Here is a 22,173-nt window from a genome sequence, read left to right as displayed (position 1 = left end):
GGAGTGCTCCTCTGTAGGATGTCTCTTCAGATAGTTGCGAGATCTCATCATTGAAAAAGTCCTTTTGATGGCTTGCTAGAAGTGCGTGTAGTGCCGTGACGAGTTCATCTGCCATAAGATTGCCTTTAGGAGTTGTAATTTTCCTTAACAACTTTGAAGCTCGGAGTAGCCATGCAGTCACTCGTACAAGTCTACACATAACAGAGAACCTGGTCTCGAATGGTTGACATAGAGGTACCTTATACGCATGAAGAATCGTTCGCTTGCGTCTCTCTGAATCCTCGTTACTGATGATTGACGGTTGTTGGGGCCATGTGATTGGATTTTCGGCGAGCCAGGAAGGGCCATTCCACCAAAGTTTATGAGAAAGGAGAAGACTAGGGGCCAATCCTCTGGAGGCGCAATCCGCTGGATTTTTGGCTGAGGGAACATGCTTCCAAGAGGCAGGTGGAATAATTTCTTGTATTGCTGTGGTTCGATTGCCACCAAAATATGACCATTTTGCTGGGTGGTCGTTGATCTACGACAGAACTACAGTCGAATCAGTCCATCCGATGGGTTTGAGCATTGGCTTCTTCTGAGAAGAGAATGCATCCAGGCATGCTTTCAATAATTTGCAGCCTAAGGCAGCAGCGCTAAGTTCCAATCTTGGTATACTTATTTGCTTAATGGGAGAGAGCTTTGTCTTAGCGGAGAGGAGGTTTACAACAACATTTCCAGTGGCATCCGTACAACGGGAGTAAACTGCTGCAGCAAATGCGCGCTCTGAGGCATCACAAAACACACGAAGTTGCATTTCAACAATAGGCGATTGATGTGTTAAAGGTCGGTTGATTGTTAAATTTTGAAGCAAAGAAAGTTCTCCTCTAGAATTTCTCCATGACATCTCAATAGATTCCGGAAGTCGTTCATCCCAATCAGATCCAGCCAGCCAGCATTCTTTCAAGAGAATCTTGAACTGTAAGATTGTAGGAGAAAGCCACCCCATGGGATCGTAGAATGTGGAAACATCAGACAGCAGTTTCCTCTTTGTCAACTTTGATATTTCAGGCATTCTTGTTACAGTGAACGAAAATTGATCAGTGATTGGGTGCCACTTCACACCAAGGGTCTTGATTGAGTACTGTTTGTCACAGATTGTGTAGGCTTCGGGTGCCTCTTGCAATGAAGTCGGTAATCTTGTGATTACTTGTGGGCAATTGCTTGACCACTTTCGAAGATCGAAACCACATTTCTTGAGTGTTGATATAAGATTATCTTGTAATACGACAGCCTCTTCCACAGTGTCTGCACCTGTAAGAGCATCGTCGACATAAAAATAGTTTCTTATGACTTGAGCGGTGATTTCGTCGTCAACATCTAAAGCTGTTTCCGTGAGGGATCTAGTTGAATAGTATGCAGATGAACGTATCCCATAGGTCACGCGAGTCATCCTATAGGTCTTAATGGGTTTCTTTGGATCGTTTCGCCAGAGTATTCGATGAAAGTCCTTGTCTGGTCGTGCTAAACAGATTTGTCTATACATTTTGGCCACATCAGCAGATAAGGCAATTTGATGAACTCGGAAGCGACTGAGTATATTGAACAAACTATCTTGGATCACGGGACCAGTCATGAGTGTGTCATTAAGAGATGGACCTCCACCACTCGTTTTGGCTGAAGCATCAAAGACAACACGAAGCTTAGTTGTCGTACTAGAGTCCTTAGTCACACAGTGATGCGGAAGGTAAAACACGTCTGCGCAATGTTTATTGATTTCTGCTGCGGGAACGAGTTCTAGATGTCCTAGATCAATGAATTCGTTTACAAATGCTTCGTACTTATCCTTCAGTTGCTTGTCTTTTAAGAGACGTTGTTCAAGTAATAAAAAGCGTCGTTCAGCTTGTTGGTAGCTTTCAGCGAGAGAAGGGGCGCCGTCCTTTACTGGAAGTTTGACAACGTACCTCCCTTCATCATCCCGCATTGTTGTTTTAGTGAAGTAATCTTCACATTCCCTTTCTTCTTGAGTTAGACGAGAACTCTTAGGGACTTCTTCCAATTCCCAAAACTTCTTGAGAATTTGATCCGTATCTTCTTGCATAAGTAAGTGATTCACGATTTCTTCCGTATTGTGGGTCGTCATAGAGACATGCTTCGATTGCGATGAATTTGAAGAGGTTGCACCAGATACAATCCAGCCCAAGTCTGTTTCTTGAAGACAAATTGTATCGCTCAACTTGATCAATCCAGGTTTGAGAAGTGCTGAGTAGACGTCCACTCCAAGAAGAACATCAATTCTGCCAGTCTTGTGAAAACTGCTGTCAGCCATATCAAGATTGTTGATATGCTTCCACCCGTCGATGTTCACGTTAGCCAGTGGGAGGTTGCAGGTCACACTAGGCAGGACAATGAATACTCCTGTCAAAGATTTGGAGAATCTGGGAAGCATTTCAGCAGTAACAACTGAATTTGATTGTGCGGAGACTGTCTCCCCCACGGATTGAAGATTAGTAGTTACTTTCTGACAACGCAATCCTAGCTGCTGGGCACAATGGCGTGTCATGACCGAAGCAGTTGAACCTTGATCTAGTAATGCGCGAAAATATTGTACATTACCATGACGATCCTTGAATGCAACCTGCGCAGTGGGTAGGATGGTATCCGTCTCCTCGGGTCTCCTGGTGCCAATATGATTGATCGCTTGGGCGGACCTGTGTAGCAGCGTGTCGTGCTTGCCTTGACATGTCTTGCATGTGCTTGTTGAGTTGCATTGATTCGCAAAATGACCAGAACGTAGACAGTTACCACATAGTTTGTTCGTCTTGACAACTTGAAAACGCTCATCTATCGTCTTTTCTCGGAATGAATTACAGTAGAATAGCTTATGATTCTTGGATTTACAGCAAAGACAATTGTCTGTAGTTGAATGGTAGACATTGGAATGGTTGTTTTTGTTCTGATTGGACTGTGATTGCTTTGCTTGGCTGCTAGGCTGTATAGAAGCATGAGGTGAAGCTTCTAAGGATCGTGCTCGTTGATCAATGAACTGGAGTACATCATCCAAATCATGTAGTTGTGGACCAGGATTCTGAAGCTCCCATTGTCTTCTTGTTACCGGGTCTAATTTCTCTAGAATGAGATATACGTAGATGTACGCACTAGTATCCACTTTATGAGATTGAAGGGCTGACAGGTGCTCCACAATCTTCGACTGTAGTTTCCTCAGGGCACTGACATTTTCGCTTTTCAATGCCGAAAATGAAAGAAACTCCTGAATATGAGCATTGATTACTGAGCGTCTGTTGTCGTATCGTTTTATGAGCTGTTGTTTAGCAATGGCGTAGTTTGCGTCGGTGATTGACAAAGAAGCTATGATGCTGGCAGGTTCATCTTTGAGGGCTGCTTTGAGGTAGTTTAGTTTCTGCGCATCCTTGAGAGAATTATTGTCAATAGACGCTGTAAAGAGATCGTAGAACGAAGACCATTCCACATATTTACCAGAAAATGTAGGCAATTCGAGTTTAGGTAGTTGTACCTGCTTAGATTGAACGCTCTGCGATGGCTGAGGTTGCGAAAGTGGAGCTGGTACTATATGCTTTTCAACTTCACCGATGAAACTTGATATTTGATAGATTGCTGTTTGCCAGTTTGCTGTTTTCTCTTCAGTTTCTTCTATTTCATTTACTAGTGAAGAATCTGGAGTGATAGCTTCAATCGTCTTGTTGATGGAATTGAGTGTGATGAGCTTCCTGTCCAAGTGCATCAGAACAACTTTGAGTGCCTCAAAATCTTGCTTCGATACTTGGTCAGTAGGATTTGCCATGATTGCATTGGCGTCGTTGATGTACTTAGTGACAACACCACGATGTGCTCCACGAGTACTTTTTTCCCTTGCTAGGGTAGCTTGATTGTCTTCCGTGCTGGGAGTTGACATCTTGAAGGATTATGTGAATGATATCACGTCGGGGTCACCAAATGTTCTGTGTTGAACTTATGATTTATATTCAAAACCGAGAGTTTAGAATACGTCTTGAATTGGATAATGTAGAAAGAATTATGATTGATTTTAGCAGGAAAGAATCACGTGAAAAGTGGCGGGAATTAAGATGCAAGAAAACGTGAAACATATTACATGTACATAAAAGCAATTTATAATAAAACTCTTTAGCATACATTGAAGTTAGCCACGTCTGAACACATAGTAATCCATTTTTATAAACAATTTAAATCGATTTAATCATGTGGAAATCATTCAATGAATTATTGTCTGTACAATTTTTTGCATTTTTTTTCGGACTTAATCAGGGTCTAATTTCTAAGCCCACTCCCAGGTGTGCATTTTGGCAAAAACGATGATCATCCTAACTTATCTCAACAGTTTCTAAAGGTTTCTCGGCGGTGAAAAGTTAGGCCACAAAGACACCCTCCCCGCACTACTCTCACCAACACAGACACCCCACTTCCCTGCACACACTGGCTCCCCCACTCCGCTAAACCTCAGTACCACCCACCCCTGAATTACATCCCAACCTCCCCCCGCGCCTCAACCTCGCATCAGCACCAACCGCAGTTTCCCCTAGCCCCCACTCCCACCCATTAGTTATCACTTTCACGCAAACAGAGGGGGTAAGGGGTAAATGATCGTCAAAAAGTCAAAATGATTCTCGGCGATAAAAACTGCTTAAAGAATACTTTTACCATCCCTTCCCAAACCGAACAATTAAATTACGGATTAGTGTTGGAAGGGGTGGTAAAAGAAGGCAGTAAGAATGCTGTGACTAAATATGGGGTATATGAGGGGGATGTGGGTTATGTTGGACTAAGGGTGGTGTAAGACACTTACGAAAACAAAGATGGAAAAATTTGTCAAGAAGTTAAGTAAAAAAGCAATAACATATTTTACCAGATAAACGTAAATTTTACTTTAGCGATTGCAACAATCAAGTTTTGGAATTAAAAGAAAAAACTGTTTCAAAAATATCAGATTTCTGCTTGAAAAAGGTTATAATCCGTTATAATCCATTATAATCCATCATTATCTATAATGTTACTTTGAATTGAATTCTACTTTGTTTGTTTTAAAATAGAACTTTTTAAGTTTTTATGCAGATACATTGAAAAACCTTTATAATCAATTATTATCAAAAGAACCCCCTTGCGGGTAAACAAATCAAGTTTAGTTTTCTGTGATCATTGAGGGTCATTCGAGTTGCCTTGATGATGAATCGAGTCTGAGTGCATTGATTAATTGATGCGTTTTTACTCGATTTGAGTGCACTGATGCGTGACTATTTTTTACAAATGATAAAACAAAAAGTCAAACTTTCATTATACTGTCTTTATACTAGCTTTCATATACTTTCAGCTTAATGCTATGTAGCATTAATATCCTCCGCCCCAAAGGAGCGAGAATCGGAACGAGCTTGACGAGCAATCGGGTACAGTTTCCGGGGACAATCTTGAGATTTGCGAAACGGGCGACGATGTCTTTGCTGTAGTTCAGCCACATTACGCTCGCTAGTTCGTTGTAGCCCCTTGGTCTACTCGATTCAACTAGCCACATTAGATCTCCAGTTTTCAAAGTATCTTCGGGAGGAGCATGCCACTTAACTCTCTTATTGAGTGTAGGGACTTACTCACTTAGCCATCGCTACCAAAATGCGTTTGCGTAAGACTGCGCACGGCGGGCATAGTTGTCGCTCAACCGTGGAGACGAAAACGTTAGGTTGTGCTGACCTAACAGAAAAGGATTCGGCCTCAAGACTATCTGGGTCTGCAGAAACGGGAGTGAGCGGACGAGCGTCATTTTAATTTTCAACTAGGCACATGGTTGTGTTAAAAACCTCGTCAGTCAATTTTTTGAGCTCAAGGTTGCATAAAGACCGCGCTTACAACTGCGCACCATTCGCTCACACGCTCCACCTTGATTTAGTGCACTAGATGGATTATACTTCCCTTTCATGCAAGTATGACTTACAATTGTACGCAATTTAGTCTAGTGCAAGCTTTCTCACTCGGCAATCCAAAGATTTCCGGATCAATAACCATACGCAGACAACTTACAGCGCAGCGAGAAAATCGCCCCAAGCGTATATTTATAAAATAAAATAAAATAATTGAATAAAAACTTGCTGGATGATAGTTTTAAGAGCTATATTAAAGTACAGGTGCTCAAACTAAATAAGCTGATCAATTTTTATTTTGAAAATTGCAAATTATAATGAAATCTATCATGATAATTTGCATTTTAATTTTAGAATGGGTATTCCATACCCTGGGAATGCCCTAATGGGGCAATTTTTGAATAGTTCTCGTAGTATCACCCTGTCTGGGGCTAGTCACGATACTAGGAGCCAATACAAAGTGCAGTATAGACAGGGATATCAGCAGCGCTAATTCCAACTCTAAAACTGTAAACGCTCTATGGGACAATTTTTTTAAACAAATGCGTCGAAGTGACTTTTTTTCAATTTATTTCATTGAGAACTCAGTGGTTTCATTTATTCTCACGCCACTGTTGTCCAATTTTGAAGATCACAATGATTATATAAAAAAATTTCCCAAAGTAAAAAAAAACTTACAAAGGGTCACAAGTTTTTGCTTGAAAAGTACTTTTTTTTTCTATTTTGTACTTATCATAACCATTATGTATTCAAATTTGTTTTATATTGGCAGAAGATGTCGAATTAAACTCAAGTCCAATGCTTTCAAACGACACTTTTTGCAAAAAATTGTCTAAACTTACAATCAAATTCAAATTTTTTTCTTGTAACTCGCCAAAATCCAAACACAAAATTCTTCAGATAAATAGACTGGTAATTGAAATTGCCAATTTTTTTGGGTTTAGTGAAACATGGCTGACATCTAAAGACAATTCTGATGCGTAAAACTCCAAAAAAGAATATTTTCAGTTTTTCGATGGTGATAGGTGCTCTGATAACTAAATCAAAAGAAGCGAATTTGCTGCCTGACGCTGTGTCGGGTTGATATAAATTGAGCTTCAAAAGTATATTTTACAATCAAAATATCGGGTAATTTCAGGCTCTGAATTAACAGAAATTAAACATCCTTTTCGCATAACTTCAATCTATAATTTCGATAATCCGACAGTGTTTTTATAAGACCGATATTCAAAAGCGTGTATGCGCGTTCACACATTGGCAAAACACGGCTTTATTGACAGACAAAAAACTGTCAATCAAGGTCGGCCAAGGCCGTTTAACAATTCAATTGTTGAATTTTACTAAATCAACGAAAAGGGTTTTGGTGGGGGTTCGAACCTGCGCCAATTGGGATGTCTGTATATAGTCGGTCAGCGGTGCAGTAGCTTAGGCTGCTCGGCTATCGGTTCGTGTAATTCGGATATTTGCTCAGCAACATCCTCTCCCCCGCAGAGGCGAGAATGGGAGCAAATTTAACGATGGGTCTTACTAATATTGGCCCGATAGGGTCTTAACGGTTGCGGAGCGAGCGATGTTATATTTGCCGTAGTGTAAAGCAGTTACTCGACCTAAATTGTAACGCCCACGAAGGCTGCTGAGGTCGACAATCCAGACGAGATCACCAGTTCGTAAATCTCGGTTCAAATCGGCATGGCACTTTGAGCGCCTTTCAAGGATGGGACAGAATCCTTCAGCCAACGTTGGCAAATAGTATTCGCGTAAGCTTTTGCTCTCACATAGCACTATCGGTTGTCGAAACTTTGATCAAGTGTTAGCGACGGAAAACTAACAGAGTGCTCTCCTAAATTAAAATGGTGAGGCGTTAACGCTTCCATTTCAGTTGAATTGGAACCAACGGGCGTAATTGGAAGGGCATTTAATGATTGCTCCACTAAACAAAACGTGGTCGACCTTATCTCATCCTTTAACTTGCGATTCACAATGATTGCGTAGAAAACACGTTTACAACTGCGCACTAACCTTTCCCAAGACCCATCGTGTTACCAACATGTAGACATCAAATAAATTTTCGTAAGAACGTCATAAAGTACAGTTATGACTGTAAAAAGTTTGTTAAAAAAACAAACTAAAAATTGTTTTTTCTATCATTGACAAGATGGTAACACATGTTGATGATTTCAAACGTTTTCAATCTAAGTTTGCATCAGACAGACCAAAATAACCATTCAATTCAGTTGCTTTGCTATCTTCTTCTATTCTTTTAAAATTTTTACCTACCTTGACCAATTTTGAAGCGTTTAAGTAGCAAAAAGTTTTTCTTTCAAATTGCAAAAAAACTTTCAAGAAAAGAAAAAATTGAATAAAATATTAAATATTATCCATAATGTCCACTGATAACTTCAGCATCCCCTTGATTACAAATGCGTCAGCTCTCTGCCCCATAATTCTTTCCTATGACAAGTGGCAAGTCCAAAGAAGGAATTATCCTATAAATTATACGTTGTTGAATTTTACCAACAATTTAAATCAAAAGATGCAATAAGTGAAAATCAGAATACTAAGTATCAGCAACACTTGAAGCGACAAGAAGTTGGATATTGAGTGAATCATGGAGTGTCTTCGTCTTTGTCATCTCAACAGGGTTTACTTGTTGAAAAGTTAAGAAATTTCTAGCCAGTCCCGTTTATTGATGACCAGTATAATCTCGGCTTAGGATCTAGCACTACTGCAGAATTAGTTACAGACAAAAACAATTCCCGAGTACACTGCTAATCATGTTACCGGTGTTCTATGACAAAAAGCAGAATTTTTTGGATGAATACAGCTGAAAAACTAAAAACTGTAATTTTGTATGATGGAAGAAATAATGTGGTTAAACATGAAAAAGCTGCAGTGGAGCTTTTTGACGAATTTACTAACCTTGTAGATAGGAGATTGGATCTGTTTGAACATGATGTCCTCATAACTTGCGAAATAATAATTTCAACATTGCACACGAAATTGATTCAAAAAATAAAATAAATGAATAAAAATTTGTTGGATGATAGATTTAAAAACCATGGTAAAATACAGGTGGTCAAACTAAATGAGCTGATCAAAGATACCCCATTTTTCGCAAATTGCACAATCTAGTAAAACCTATCATGATAATTAGCATGTTAATTTTAGAATGCGTATTCCATACCTCAGGAAAGCCCTAATGGGGCATTTTCTGAATAGTTCTCGTAGTATCAAACTGTCTGGTGCTAGTCACGATACTAGGAGCCAATATAAAGTGCAATATAGACACAGATAACAGCAGCGCTAATTCCAACCCTATAACTTGCAATTATACAATTATGCAAGTCCTTATTAACTTTCATCTGTATTTTTTTTTGTTTGTGCACATGCTATGTGTAAACGGTCTATGGGACAGTTTTTTTTAACAAGTGCGTCAAAATGACTTACTTTCAATTTATTCTTTTGAAAACTCAGTGGTTTCAACTATTTTCACGCCACTGTTGTCCAATCTTGATCATCACAATGATTATAAAAAAAACTTTTCCTTAAGCAAGAAAAAACTTAAAAAGGGTCAAAAGTTTTTGCTTCAAAAACACTTTTCTTTTAAATGTTTTTTTATTTATCATATGCAATATTATCCAAATTTCATTTGTATTGCCCAAAGACGTCAAAATAAACCAAACTCCAATGCTTTCACACGACAATATTTACAAAAAAAGCCTAATTTCACAATCAAATTCAAAAATTTTTTTTGTAACTAGCCAAAATCTTAACTGGAAAAAATTCAGATAAAAAGACTGGTAAACAATCTTCCGATAATTTTTTCGGTTTAATGAAACATGGCTTTTATCTAAAGAAAACTCTGATGCCTGAAACTCCGAAAAAGAAAACTTTCAGACTTTCAGGCCGTTTTATGAACTAAATTGTTGAATTTTACTAAATCAACAAAAATGGGTTTTGGTGGGGGCGGGGTTTGGAGGGAGGATTGGGAAGTTGGCCCGTTAGGGTTTTAACGGTTGTGGAGCGAGCGACGTTATCTTTGCTGTCGTGTAAAGCAGTTACTCGACCTAAGGGTAGTGCCCATGAGGGCTGCTGAGATTGACAAGCCAGACGAAATCACCAGTTCGTAAATCGCGGTTGGAATCGGCATGCCACTTTGTGCGCTTTTTCAAGAAAGGGGAATACTCCTCCAGCCAACGTTGCCAAATAGCATTTGCGTAAGCTTGTGCTCTCACATTGCACTTTCGGTGGTCGAAACTTTGATCTAGTGTTAGCGACGGAAAGCTAACAAAGTGCTCTCCCAAGAGAAAAAGGTGAGGCGTTAACGCTGCCATTTCAGTTGAATTGGAATTAACGGGCGTAATTGGACGGGAATTTAAGGATTGCTCCACTAAAGAAAACGTGGTCGACAATACCTCATCCGTTAACTTGCGAGTTCCAATGATTGCCTACAAAACGCGTTTAAAACTGCGCACTACAGTTTCTTGAGATCCACCATGATGCGACGCGCCACGAGGCTTGTAATTCTATTAAATCCCCTAATGCATAAGCATTGCGGGAGCCTGCCTGTTGCAACTTTGCACGCAAAGCAGAAGACCTTTCTCAGCTCTAACGAGATTGGTATCGTTGTCTGACCACACAACACTTGGCGTACTACGGGGGGCGATCAATTTTTCAATCCCAGTGACGCAAGAATCCCAGTGACGCAATTTTTCAATCCCAGTGAAGCCATAAACGGAACGTTTTCGATGTGTACGGCACGGGTAGCCATGAAGGTGAACAGAAAATCCCATCTTTTCTCACTACTGCGGCGAGCAGTCAAATGGACAAAAATAATTCTTACCACAGTTACTGAATAGCCGATGACGGTAAGCAAGTCGTTCGACAGGAAGGTATGACATCATAGCGTGTACCGTGCTTGCCTTGCGTTTTCTGCAAACAAAACAACATCTTTCAATTGCTCGGGGCGCCTCTCGGAGACCCAACACCACAATCCACATATATACTATGGACTGCAAATTATCCAGGGGGTGATGGTTGTGGGCAAAGTGCAGACGCCTCAGAAACAATTTCACCAACAAGTGACGAGAATCTAAGATGATGGGATGCTTAGTTTCAAAATTTCGACTAAGCGTTGAATCAGTCCGAGGGACGAATGATGCCACCCTAACCTGCAATGCGATAAAAAAAACTTTTTGCGGGGGTGCCAGATTGAAGTGGTTTGAACTCAACCGGGAATGATTCGGATTGAGACAAAAATAACAATTTATCTTTCGCAATAGTTAATTCAGCCGGGTTGTTTATTTGAGCGACAGGCACTTGGAAGTGCTTGTGTTTCGGCAATAACCTCAACATAAAGCAAACGTACTATACTTCTACCAAATATATACGGGCTCTGACATCTTCGTAGTACTTGTGGCAGCTGTCGAATTTTCTATGGTCTCGTCCACCGGTTTCTTGAGAGGATACTAATATTAACATCCGGATTTGGTTTGAAAGACCACTCATTGCCTAAAAGGAAGCTTGGATACCTGATCAACAGTTTTCTAAAGGCGTTTTGCCGATGTTCCGCGTGTCTCAGTATCTGCGAGGTTATCTCAATTATTTAAATTGAAACATTGATCCACAGCGGTGAGTTCTTTTATTTTACAAACTTGGTGTGCGACGAAAGTCGTTAATTTATTGACGGAGTGAAACCATTGTAACACCGTGGTGCTATTGGTTCGCACAAAGTGCAGGTTACATCGATTGAAAGTGCCTGGAGTATATTTTCCTTCAACCTAGATAACAGCAAGGCTGCCTGCAGTTCCAGCTTCGAAATGGACAAATCCTTCATTGATGCTACCCTTGCTTTACGAAAAACACACGCAATTTCCGTTTTTTGAGACTCAATAATCTTGTGGGCTATCTCCAAACATATGGAGCTACATTGACCACACGGGTTAATGAAGTAGCACCGGCGAATGACTAATTCTCCTAAGACAAACACGCTTGAATGCCAATCAATGAATTGCTTCTGAAGCGCTTCTGGTAAGGGATCATCACATTTTTGTTCAGTTATGCGCCAAATGCCTTTAAGAAGCAGGCGGGCTTTCACCGGGTATGGAGCCACCAAATCAAAAGGTTCGAATACCGATGAAACAAAGCTGAGAACAGTTTGTTGCGTAACGAATGTTTGAAGCTCACGGTTAACTCCACGACTGACAACAAGAGAGTCACTTCCATGGTTCCACTTTAATCCTAATACGTGAGAATTCAAAAGGTCATTACCTTTCGCAACGTCCTTTATTTTTGCAATGACATCAATTGAAGGCTTTAATTATTCTTCAATAGCAGGAACAATACTAACAAACTTGTTGAGACGGAATCTTCCCATTATAAGAAAGTTCACCATATCCTTGATTACTCTCATTGCGACATTGTAGTTTTCTAATGAATCTGAGTAATCATCCAAGTATAACCTAGTAAGTACTGCTCTAGATGCTTCATGAAAAATTTCAACGTTATTCCGGCGGTTTGCTGAAAAGCGAATCTCGCGCACGTCAGGGAGTCCCGAGCACCGAAAACATGCATTGTATATTGAATGAAGAGCATCCACATGTTTACCAGTCCTCGTTTATACCGATGTGGAATCCTCACGCCACAAAAAACGCAAAGAAGGTTGAACACAAGGGGGTACCCCAACCTTAATGTCCGCGGAGACGGCAAACTGATTCAAAAAGTGTTAAAAATTTTGCAATAAATCAGGCCCAAAAAGCAAAAATTTGCACAAAGATTGGCCGTGAAAATTTGGGAAAACGTGGTTTGTTTGGATTGAGGACAGGACGGTGGGGTAAACACCATTCACGGGTGGAGCGGAGCTGCTGATCGTGCGATTTAAACGAAATGATATAACCTTCATCGATGTCTTCCTGTAATGCTTCAGTGTATTTAGTATTAAAACCACAATCTTTATCGAGCCGTTTTTCAAACGTCTTGAACTGTGCCAGCGCTGGGTAGTAATTGTTGGGTAAAGAACTGTTATGATCGGCCCATAACATTCCTACTAAATACCGTTCAAAATCACCGTTTGTGTTGATTCAAGAATGTTATGCGCTCGGTGATCGGATGCAGAACGAGCATCAGCGTGCCCGTATGTAACCTAGCTTTCTAACTCATACCTCGCTTTGAATTGGTTCACAAGTTTTACCAATCAACACTGTCTTCTTCAGCATTGCATTTGAGACATGTTGGCAACAACCCACACGATGAAGGGAGTGGGCATCTCTAAACCCATCCTACCGGCAGACGAACAGCCATTAGTGTTTTTCTATGTCTCGTCAAAAAATTCGAGCGGGCGTATGTGGTGATAAAAATCCTGGCCTATAACAATTTCGATGTCCGAATAACTATACCGAAGTGGCTTTATTGGTTCCAGGTATGAATAATTTTCTTGAAGGGCCGGAACATCAAACTTTTGAGACCAAACATTAATTTCATCCCTTACGTAAGCGGCTACCTTGAAGGTATATGAGGAACAAGACAGTGTTGATTTCTCCGCCGGAGTTTTTTTTCAGTAGAAGACTTGTTTTCGTCCTTTCGAGGAGGAAAAATGCGGTCTGCACCATGGAAGAGGACATTGTGCGTGCTTTCGCACTCAAGTTGGGTGCATTTCCTAGCCTTCGAGCAATTACGGATCATTTGGTCCGCTTGGTGACAGGAGAATCAGAGTTTTTTTTCGCGGAAATTTTTGCCCTCTGAGAAAGATTCTTTTCCTTGAAGACCTTCCATCCCCATAACGGATGTTTACCAGCGCACTGCGGCCAGGGAGGATTTTCAACCTTGTTCGGCTTAGCACTGGATGCAAAAACTTGGGTGGTAGTTTTCGTATTGACGGGTTCCTCGGTTTTGATTTACCAGGTAGGGTTTTCATACGCTCATGCGTTTCGGCGTTTTCTTTCAACCACTCGTTGAAATCAAGGAGATTAGCGCAGTACGATTTACGCTTGACCGGTTAGAATGACCAAGATTCCTTCATATTTGGAGGCAATTAACTTAAAGCTTGATTCAAGATGGCGGTTCCTTTTAGATCTTCCTCAACAATCAGAATACACCAACGAGACTTGAAATAACACAAGCAAAATTAATAATGCTTTCCGAATTGTGCATTTTCACTGATGGAACTTTGTGAAGTTTTTCGAAGTGGGCGCTCACGACGGTTTGAGAGTCCCCAAACTTTAATTCAAGGACCCTTAGTGCATCTCTGTACATTCGACCTGAATACGCGAAATCCGCTATTGCCAACTTAGTTTTCCCAGTTACCTGTGTTTTACGGTAACTAGCAAATCGTCACCAGAAAGAGTTGATTGCGAATCCAATTATGCCATTTCAACAGATTATCATCAAGAATACTTGGAAATTTTCAGTTCGAGCAATGAATACTTCCTGTTTGATGCCAAAATTTTGGCTAAGTCTCGAACGGATATCGATTGCGATGGCGGATTGACATATTTGGGCACAGGTTGGTGCACGCAAGCTGCGGCTAAAATCAATAAATACGGCTGATGAACGGATAAACAAGGAATATCCGACGCGATCGGTGATTGCATGGGTATTTGCTCGGGTGGTGGAGTGAAATAGTGAATGCTCCACCGCTATTGTAGGGAAAAGTTACGGATTTCGGAGGGGCAACAGATGTTACTGCTTGAAATATGTGCGATGACTCATTCAAAGCTCATGGGTTGCCAATTGCGGGGGTCGATGTGGCAGTTGTAGGGAACCACGATGAGAGGTTCGGGTTAAAAAATTGACTGAAGAAGGTGGGATTACCTACAACGGGTACTGCCAAAAGAGCTGATGTACGATTAGGTAAATTCATATACGAAGGTGATGGAACATTTTCAAAATTAGTAGACGTGGCAGGCTCAGCTTTAACCCACTGATTTGCATCTGAAAACCGGTGTGGTTGTGTTACATCTTGATTTAACTTCGACCCATATTCGTCGACATTTTGCACAGTATTAGTGCCGGCAACAATCTGCGTAAGAGATTTAGGAGTCATGAGAGGTGATTCAGCCCCATGCATCATAGTAGAAGACAAACCACTTTGAGGTTTTTCGGAACCCTTTGAGGAAGCCATGAACTCGCGGATTTGCACTTCTTCCAACCTGGGATAACGCTGAAATTTTTCCTGAAGCATCTAGAGCAATATTTACTAGGTTCTACATTGATGATTACTTGGACTCATTCGAAAACTGCAAGTTCGGCACAATATGCAACCTTGTTTCTGTGCGTTTATCTGCTGTTTTCCTGTGAGAGCTTATCTAGCTAGCAAACAGGTCAACCTAGTCGGAGTCATCCTCCAAGTCAGCTCCAGCACTTTTCGCTGCAACATACCTTTTTCTATACTCCTCGCGGATTTGTACTTCTTCCAACCTTTGCTTGATTTCTAGTAAGCATATTGATGCTTCATTTTGTCTGTCGATCTTTTCTGTACTTAACTTAGCCAACATCAACTCTTTGTTCCGTTGACTGGAAGTCCTTGAGACTGTTTTACTGTGAATTGAGACCCTAGACCTATGCGAACTTCGAGGTTTTTTAGAACCCCTCGAGGAAGCCAAGAACTCGTCGTTGTGTACTTCTTCTAACCAGGGATAACGCTGAAATTTTTCCTGAAGCATCTAGAGCAATACTTACTAGGCTCTACATGGATGATTACTAGAATTCATTCGAAAACTGCAAGTTCGGCACAATATGCAACCATGTTTCTGTGCGTTTATCTGCTGTTTTCCTGTGAGAGCTTATCTAGCTAGCAAACAGGTCAACCTAGTCGGAGTCATCCTCCAAGTCAGCTCCAGCAGTTTTCGCTGCAACATACCTTTTTCTATACTCCTCGCGGATTTGTACTTCTTCCAACCTTTGCTTGATTTCTAGTAAGCACATTGATGCTTCATTTTGTCTGTCGATCTTTTCTGTTCTTAACTTAGCCAATATCAACTCTTTGTTCCGTTGACTGGAAGTCATTGAGACTGTTTTACTGTGAATTGAGACCCTAGACCTATGTGAACTTCGAGGTTTTTTAGAACCCCTCGAGGAAGCCAAGAACTCGTCGTTGTGTACTTCTTCTAACCAGGGATAACGCTGAAATTTTTCCTGAAGCATCTAGAGCAATACTTACTAGGCTCTACATGGATGATTACTAGAATTCATTCGAAAACTGCAAGTTCGGCACAATATCCACCCATGTTTCTGTGCATCTATCTGCTGTTGCCCTGTGAAAGCTTACCGAGCTAGCAAACAAGTCATTATATTCGGAGTCATCCTCCAACTCAGTTTCAGCAGTTTTTGCTTCAATATATTTTTTTCTATTCTTCTCGCGGATTTGTACTTCTTTCAGCATTTGCTTGGTTTCTAGTAAGCATATTGATGCTTCATTTTGTCTCTCGATTTCTTCTGTACTTTACTTAGCCAACGTCAACTCTTTGTTACGTTGACTGGAAATCATTGAGACTGTTTTACTCTGACCTGAAACCCTAGACTGATGTAAAGTTAACTTTGAGGTTTTTTGGAACCCTTCGAGGAAGCCATGAACTCGCAAATTTGTACTTCTTCCAACCTGGGATAACGCTGAAATTTTACTGAAACATCTAGAGCAGTACTTACTAGGTTCTACAAGGATGATTACTTGGATTCATTCGAAAATGGAAGTTCGGCGCAATATCCACCCATGTTTCTGTGCGTCTATCTGATGTTGCCCTGTGAAAGCTTACATGGATGGCTAGCAAACAACTCTTTGTAGTCGGAGTCATCCTCCAGTTCAACTTCAGCAATTTTGGCTTCAACCTATTTTTTTCCATTCTCCTCGCGGATTTGTACTTCTTCAAACCTTTGTTTGATTTCTAGTAACACATTGATGCTTCATTTTGTCTCTTGATCTCTTCTGTTCTTAACTTAGTCAACAACCTACTTTTTGTTCCGTTGTCTGGAAGTCATTGAGACTGTTTTACCATGACCTGAGATCCTAGAGCGATGTGAAGTTCGAGGTTTTGTGGAACCATTCGAAGTAGCAACTTCCCCGAACGCGATGAATCGGACCTTACTTGTTTTTCAGATACTATATAGTTTCTAGCTTTCTGAACTCCCTCGTCGTGTCTTTTTGTCACCAGGTCAAGCCGCTGTTCCAATTCCTCGGAAATCATTTCTCTATTAGTAGACTTTTCCGCCATTTGACTTATCTCATCATTTTTGAAAAATCATTCGCATTTTTGATGTAATTCTCAACAATCACCCTTCGTTTTTTGTTTTCTATGGCTTCAAGAATGTATTTATGAACATTGAGGAGCTCAATTTCCAAATTACGCTTTTGGATTTTTCGGCCTAATTCCTGATTCATTGTGACATACTGTTACGATGTGTTTTACAATTAAAGAGAGGGATATATTAAACCTTAGTTCTAAGCAAAAAAAAACGACATTAAAGCACTGTAAATAAGGCAACAACTTATACCACCCACCACTACAAGGCCAAGCTTCTGAGCTGAAGACATGTATACCTCGGCTAGGTAATCCTGCAATTTGACTGGGATGAAAGCGCGTTGCTGGAAAATCGCACATTGCTCCTTATTCAACCTATTTTTCCTCTTATTCTTAGCAATAAGTGTTCTGCAGTTTTCGCCGTATCTGCGAAAAATCCGGAAAATTTTGGAAACTGATATGTCGGGCTGGTGTAATGCCAAGTACTGTCTGCGCAAACGCTTATCCTTAACTTTGCGTTTCGATATCACATGATTGACTATACTGATGGTTAGAATACCTGAGTTTTCTTATTTTCTCAAACATGTCTTCATTTCCAGTGCGTTGTCAATACACGATGGCCTTAACGTTCGCACGATAGCGTTTTAGCATGGCTACAAGTTAATCTTCTGACAAAGGGTTGAAGTTATTGCTGCGATTCATACTAACTGAGTTATTGATGACGTCGTGCCAAATAACGTTTTTCAATTGATAGTATAAAAATGACTCAAAGGAGTGTTCAACAGCTTTACGGGGTTTAACGGCGTTAGGGTTAAAATTTAGATCGGGTATGGCTAACTGAGTATCAACAAAATGATAACGGAGTAACGCGGGTAGCTTTTCTAGAGCGTGATGCAACGAGCTTGCTTGCACTGACAACAAAAACCATTAATGGTTTTATACGAAAAAAAGACGGACACAACGGATTTATTGAACCTGCGAAAGTTTTCGGGTATCTTTCGGGGGCTTCGTATGAATTAAGTCAAAGTCCCTTTAACCATTCGGAGTAAACCTTAGGTCGCCGGAGCTCAAACTAATTTATACGACTGGGGTCTTTGAATTGATGTAGATTAGACTGAAACTTTGAAGCGTTCCGGTCAAGGGCGTTACGTTTCGCTTAAACATCTATTTTTGACTTTTTTCGGTTTTTCAGCTTTTTGATAGCGGGACGTTTCCAAGCTTACATGACCCAAAAATTTCACAAAAAGCTATAACACTCGTTCTTATACAAGGGTCCAAAATCTTGGCCCAAAAGTATCAGAATAAATTGACTCACTTACTCGTTAAAGTCCATTTTAAAGTGTTCATCAAAAAGTGTCTAGTACCTGTTACCGTGTTTTGCCATTTTAGGTTTAATGATTAATAAGCATAGCAACAAAAATTAGCTCAATTTAAAAATTAGAGATGAATCTGGAGAAGATTTCGAGTGTTTTTCTTTCAGATCACAAAAAATCGGTTCGGAGTATTCTTACAGTTTTTTCCATCGAGGATTTTCGGAAAAATTTCATTTCTGCCCAACCTCATCGAGCGGAAACCCCCCCCCCCCCCCCCGCATCTTGGATGGATATGTCTTTTTTCAAACCCCCTCTGAGGATGTCATCTGTATGTAGAAACCCCCTCTGAGGTAGTTGTCTGTTTGCAAAAATACCCTCTGAGGTAGTCGTCTCTGTGGAGAAGTCACCTACGCTGCTTTTGAAAGAGGCCGTTTTCTTAGGGGGGGTTCCACAATACCCGCCCTCTGCCTTCAAATTGGCCAAAATATCCCTTTCAAATTGACCGAAATATCGCTCTGCTGGCCAGTTCCCGGTTCGCGGCACCAGATTGTGCTGCCTAACGCTGTATCGGGTTGATATAGATCTGGGCTTCAAAAATATAATTGATAATCAATACATCGGGTATTTTGGTCTCTGAATTAACGGAATATACTTTTCGCATTTTTCAATCTAACTAACAGAAAATAAACATACTTTTCGCATAGCTTCAATCTATAGTTTCGATAACCCAAGCACCGATACAGCACCGATATGTGCGTTTACACTTTGGCAAAAGAAGGCTTCATTGAAAGACGAAAACATGTCAACAAAGATCGGCAAGGCCGTTTTATGAACTAAATTGCTAAAAGTTACTGATTAAACAAAAAGGGTTTTGGCGCGGAGGGGGAGGGGGATCAACCCTGCGCCGATTGTGAATTCTCTATATAGACGGTCAGCCGTGCCGTAGCTCAGGCTGCTCGGCAATCTGTTCGTTTATTCTAGGCAACTATAGTTCAAACTTATTCTTAATTTACTACTTACTCAGCAACAAGGAAGAACTGCAATTGTTAGTGCCAAAAAAGCACGTTTGGGGCCTGATTTTAAAAATTTCGATTCTCGGTTTGAAAGCTGTTGGATAGATAATCAAGTTAATGGAAGTCAAGCAGTTGGTTTTCCAAAACATTTTTCTAGCAAAGGTGCTCTAATGTTATAAACAGAAACAATCAGAACACGAGTCGACAATCAAACGCTGGTTGGGGGTGCTCTTCTCGATTTATCTAAGGCTTTCGACTCAATTGATCAAAGTTTTCTGATGGAAAAATTGCAATACTTTGGCTTTGAGTCAATTTCCATAGATCTTATTCTGAGTTATCTGATAAACAGACATCATAAAGTTTTCTTGAATTGAACACAATCATTTTGGCTCACAGTAGTAAAAAGAGTTCCTCAATGAACAGTCTTGAGACTTCCTTTGTTTAATCTATGTGTCATTTATGTGCACTGAATGGTAAACAGTAATATCATACAAAAAACAATTGATGCAAAATTTGGAAAATAACATCGCCATTTTGTTGAACTATTTTCAACAATCTTTGAAAATCAATCAGGATAAAACTGAATTTATTATTTTTGAGAGAAATTCATTGAAACCAGAAAAAATCATTTTGGTGATCAAAATATAGTCGAGGTTATAGAAGCTAAACTTTTGGGCGTCCTTATTGACAACCAATTCATATACTAAAATCAGGTTGAAAGCAGTTTGAAAAAATAGCACAGGGTATCGAAACCATCTACACACAATCGTATCATTCAATTTAAAACAAATGTTCATTAATTGTCTAGTACTTAGCCGTTTACAATATTCGGCTGTGATTCTGAGTCCGATATAAGAAAGATTGAGCATTACTCTAGAAAACTAAATTTGTGCCGTTAAAGCTTGCTATGGTAAGTCCAAATTTCAATCTTCTTCAAATTCAAAAGTCCAACACACAATTTTACCTGTTCGTTTTGTGCTTGATAGATCGTTTTTTGCTGTACAGATCACCAATTTTTAAAGGGTCAACCAGCTGCTTAATGCTTACAAAAGTCGGGCTCGACCAGCAAAGTTCCATTTGCATGCCAAAACACGCAAATTTGATCACAGCGTTTGCTGCAATAACCAATACCCAAACCAAGTTTTTTTAGGAAAAATCTTTTTTTTTGAATAATGATCACCATTTAATTGAGCAAATTTTCGCAACGTACTCCATTGCATACCAAAAAAAATTACGGAACAATTTTCTGAAACAATTTAGGAAAGACCCAAGCCAAGTGTCGTCCGGAAAGCTTTCATGAAAAAAATTCAAGTTCTCTTAAATCATGTCTTTGTGCTATAATTTCATACTAGCTATTGTCTTGTCTTTGTCGAAAAAACCTTCAACTCTTTTATCTTTTACTGCCTGTAAACTTAGAGTTTTTTTTGTTAAAATATAACAAATTTCAGGATATTCAGTGTTCTTTATTAAAACGACTAGAGTTGAATTGCAAGAAAATCATACAAGATCGTAGAAAAATCAGAACTTTTTGTCAAGTTAACATAATGTCAGCGCAGCAATTTTGTGCTTTTTATTTCAAAATAAAACTTTGAATAAAAATTAATTATTGCATCGAACACAAATTTGTTGCAACGAATATCTGTAAATCAAAAACGATTAAAGTCACAGTCCTCCAAAATTAATCAAAACATTTTAGTAAAAAGAGACTTTCACAAACTTTGTAGCGCAAAACTCAAATCGCAATGCAATGAATATTAAACAACAGCAACAACGCTAATTTAGCATTTTTGAAAATTAAGAACCCGCCAACCCTAGTATCCGACATTGAAACCACGCCCAATCACTAAATCGGCTACTTAATCATGTAAAAGTGTTTGTATATGCTTCAAAAATTGCAATCGCTATGAAATGAAGTTATGAATAGGTATTAACGAAAAACTAGGAAACCAACAATCTTGCGGATCGCTAACACATTCAAAACTGAATTAGCGGTTTGCCACCCAAAACAAGAACCCTTGTGTTATGAATCAACTACCAGAACAACCGAAATTGTTTTAAAAGCCGCAGAAGAATTGATAGATATGGACAAAATGAAAAAAGTTTACAAAATAGGAAGTAAAAGGTTAATAGAACCGACTGAGAAAACCAAAAAATAGAAGAAACACAAGCTCAAATCAATGCAAGACCCAAAAAATAAACGCATGTGTTAAATCTAAATACTGCAAATGAGTTGAACAACTGGTTTCTGACAAAACTCTTGTTATTTCATGATTTTTGATGGAAAAATTGGTGGTCTGATAGCAGACTGGCTGCTGGTTTCCTTTGGAATTTAGAGACAGCCCTCAAGTCAATCAGTTCCACTCAAATGTTTTTCATCGTCTTCGATTCGGGAAACATATATTCGCTCTTTTTGTTACTCGGCTACAGAGGTTAATTCGAGACAAAAGATCTATTATGCACCTGTCTATACACAATTACACAGGCAATATTCAAGCGTGATAAAAACAACCATAAAATTGGCCCCATTTGATTTCATAATTAAAGACAAACAAAAAACTTTCATGATATCTAAATATTAATTACTGCTTTTTCTGAATGTAAATACCTATGATTAAATTCGAACCAGAGATCAAAATTGATAGCGATTCTGCTGAGCTTTTACAGTTATGTACTTTTTAGAATGAATAATTAATTACTTCCATACAATAGCCATATAATTTCTGTTCACGCATAA

At 39.7% G+C, this 22,173-nt stretch overlaps 2 protein-coding genes across 2 annotated transcripts in view; one reads left to right on the top strand and one right to left on the bottom strand.

Annotated features, from left to right (window-relative positions):
* Positions 1-22,173, top strand: part of LOC134854228 (hypoxanthine-guanine phosphoribosyltransferase-like) — a 449,675-nt gene that overhangs the window by 235,920 nt on the left and 191,582 nt on the right. The gene's annotated exons all lie outside the window — the stretch shown is intronic.
* On the bottom strand, positions 178-3,913 carry LOC134854823 (uncharacterized). Its single transcript, XM_063871182.1, has 2 exons — positions 885-3,913; positions 178-520 (listed from the first exon to the last, which is right to left on the bottom strand). Exons 1-2 carry the CDS (start codon positions 3,911-3,913, stop codon positions 178-180), a joined length of 3,372 nt encoding a protein of 1,123 aa, XP_063727252.1.

The sequence above is a fragment of the Symsagittifera roscoffensis genome, chromosome 9 (assembly GCF_963678635.1).
Source record: "Symsagittifera roscoffensis chromosome 9, txSymRosc1.1, whole genome shotgun sequence".
NCBI classification, from domain to species: Eukaryota; Metazoa; Xenacoelomorpha; order Acoela; family Convolutidae; genus Symsagittifera; species Symsagittifera roscoffensis.
The sequence above is the reverse complement of the archived record's forward strand: the minus strand, read 5'-3'. Positions and strand labels throughout refer to the sequence as shown.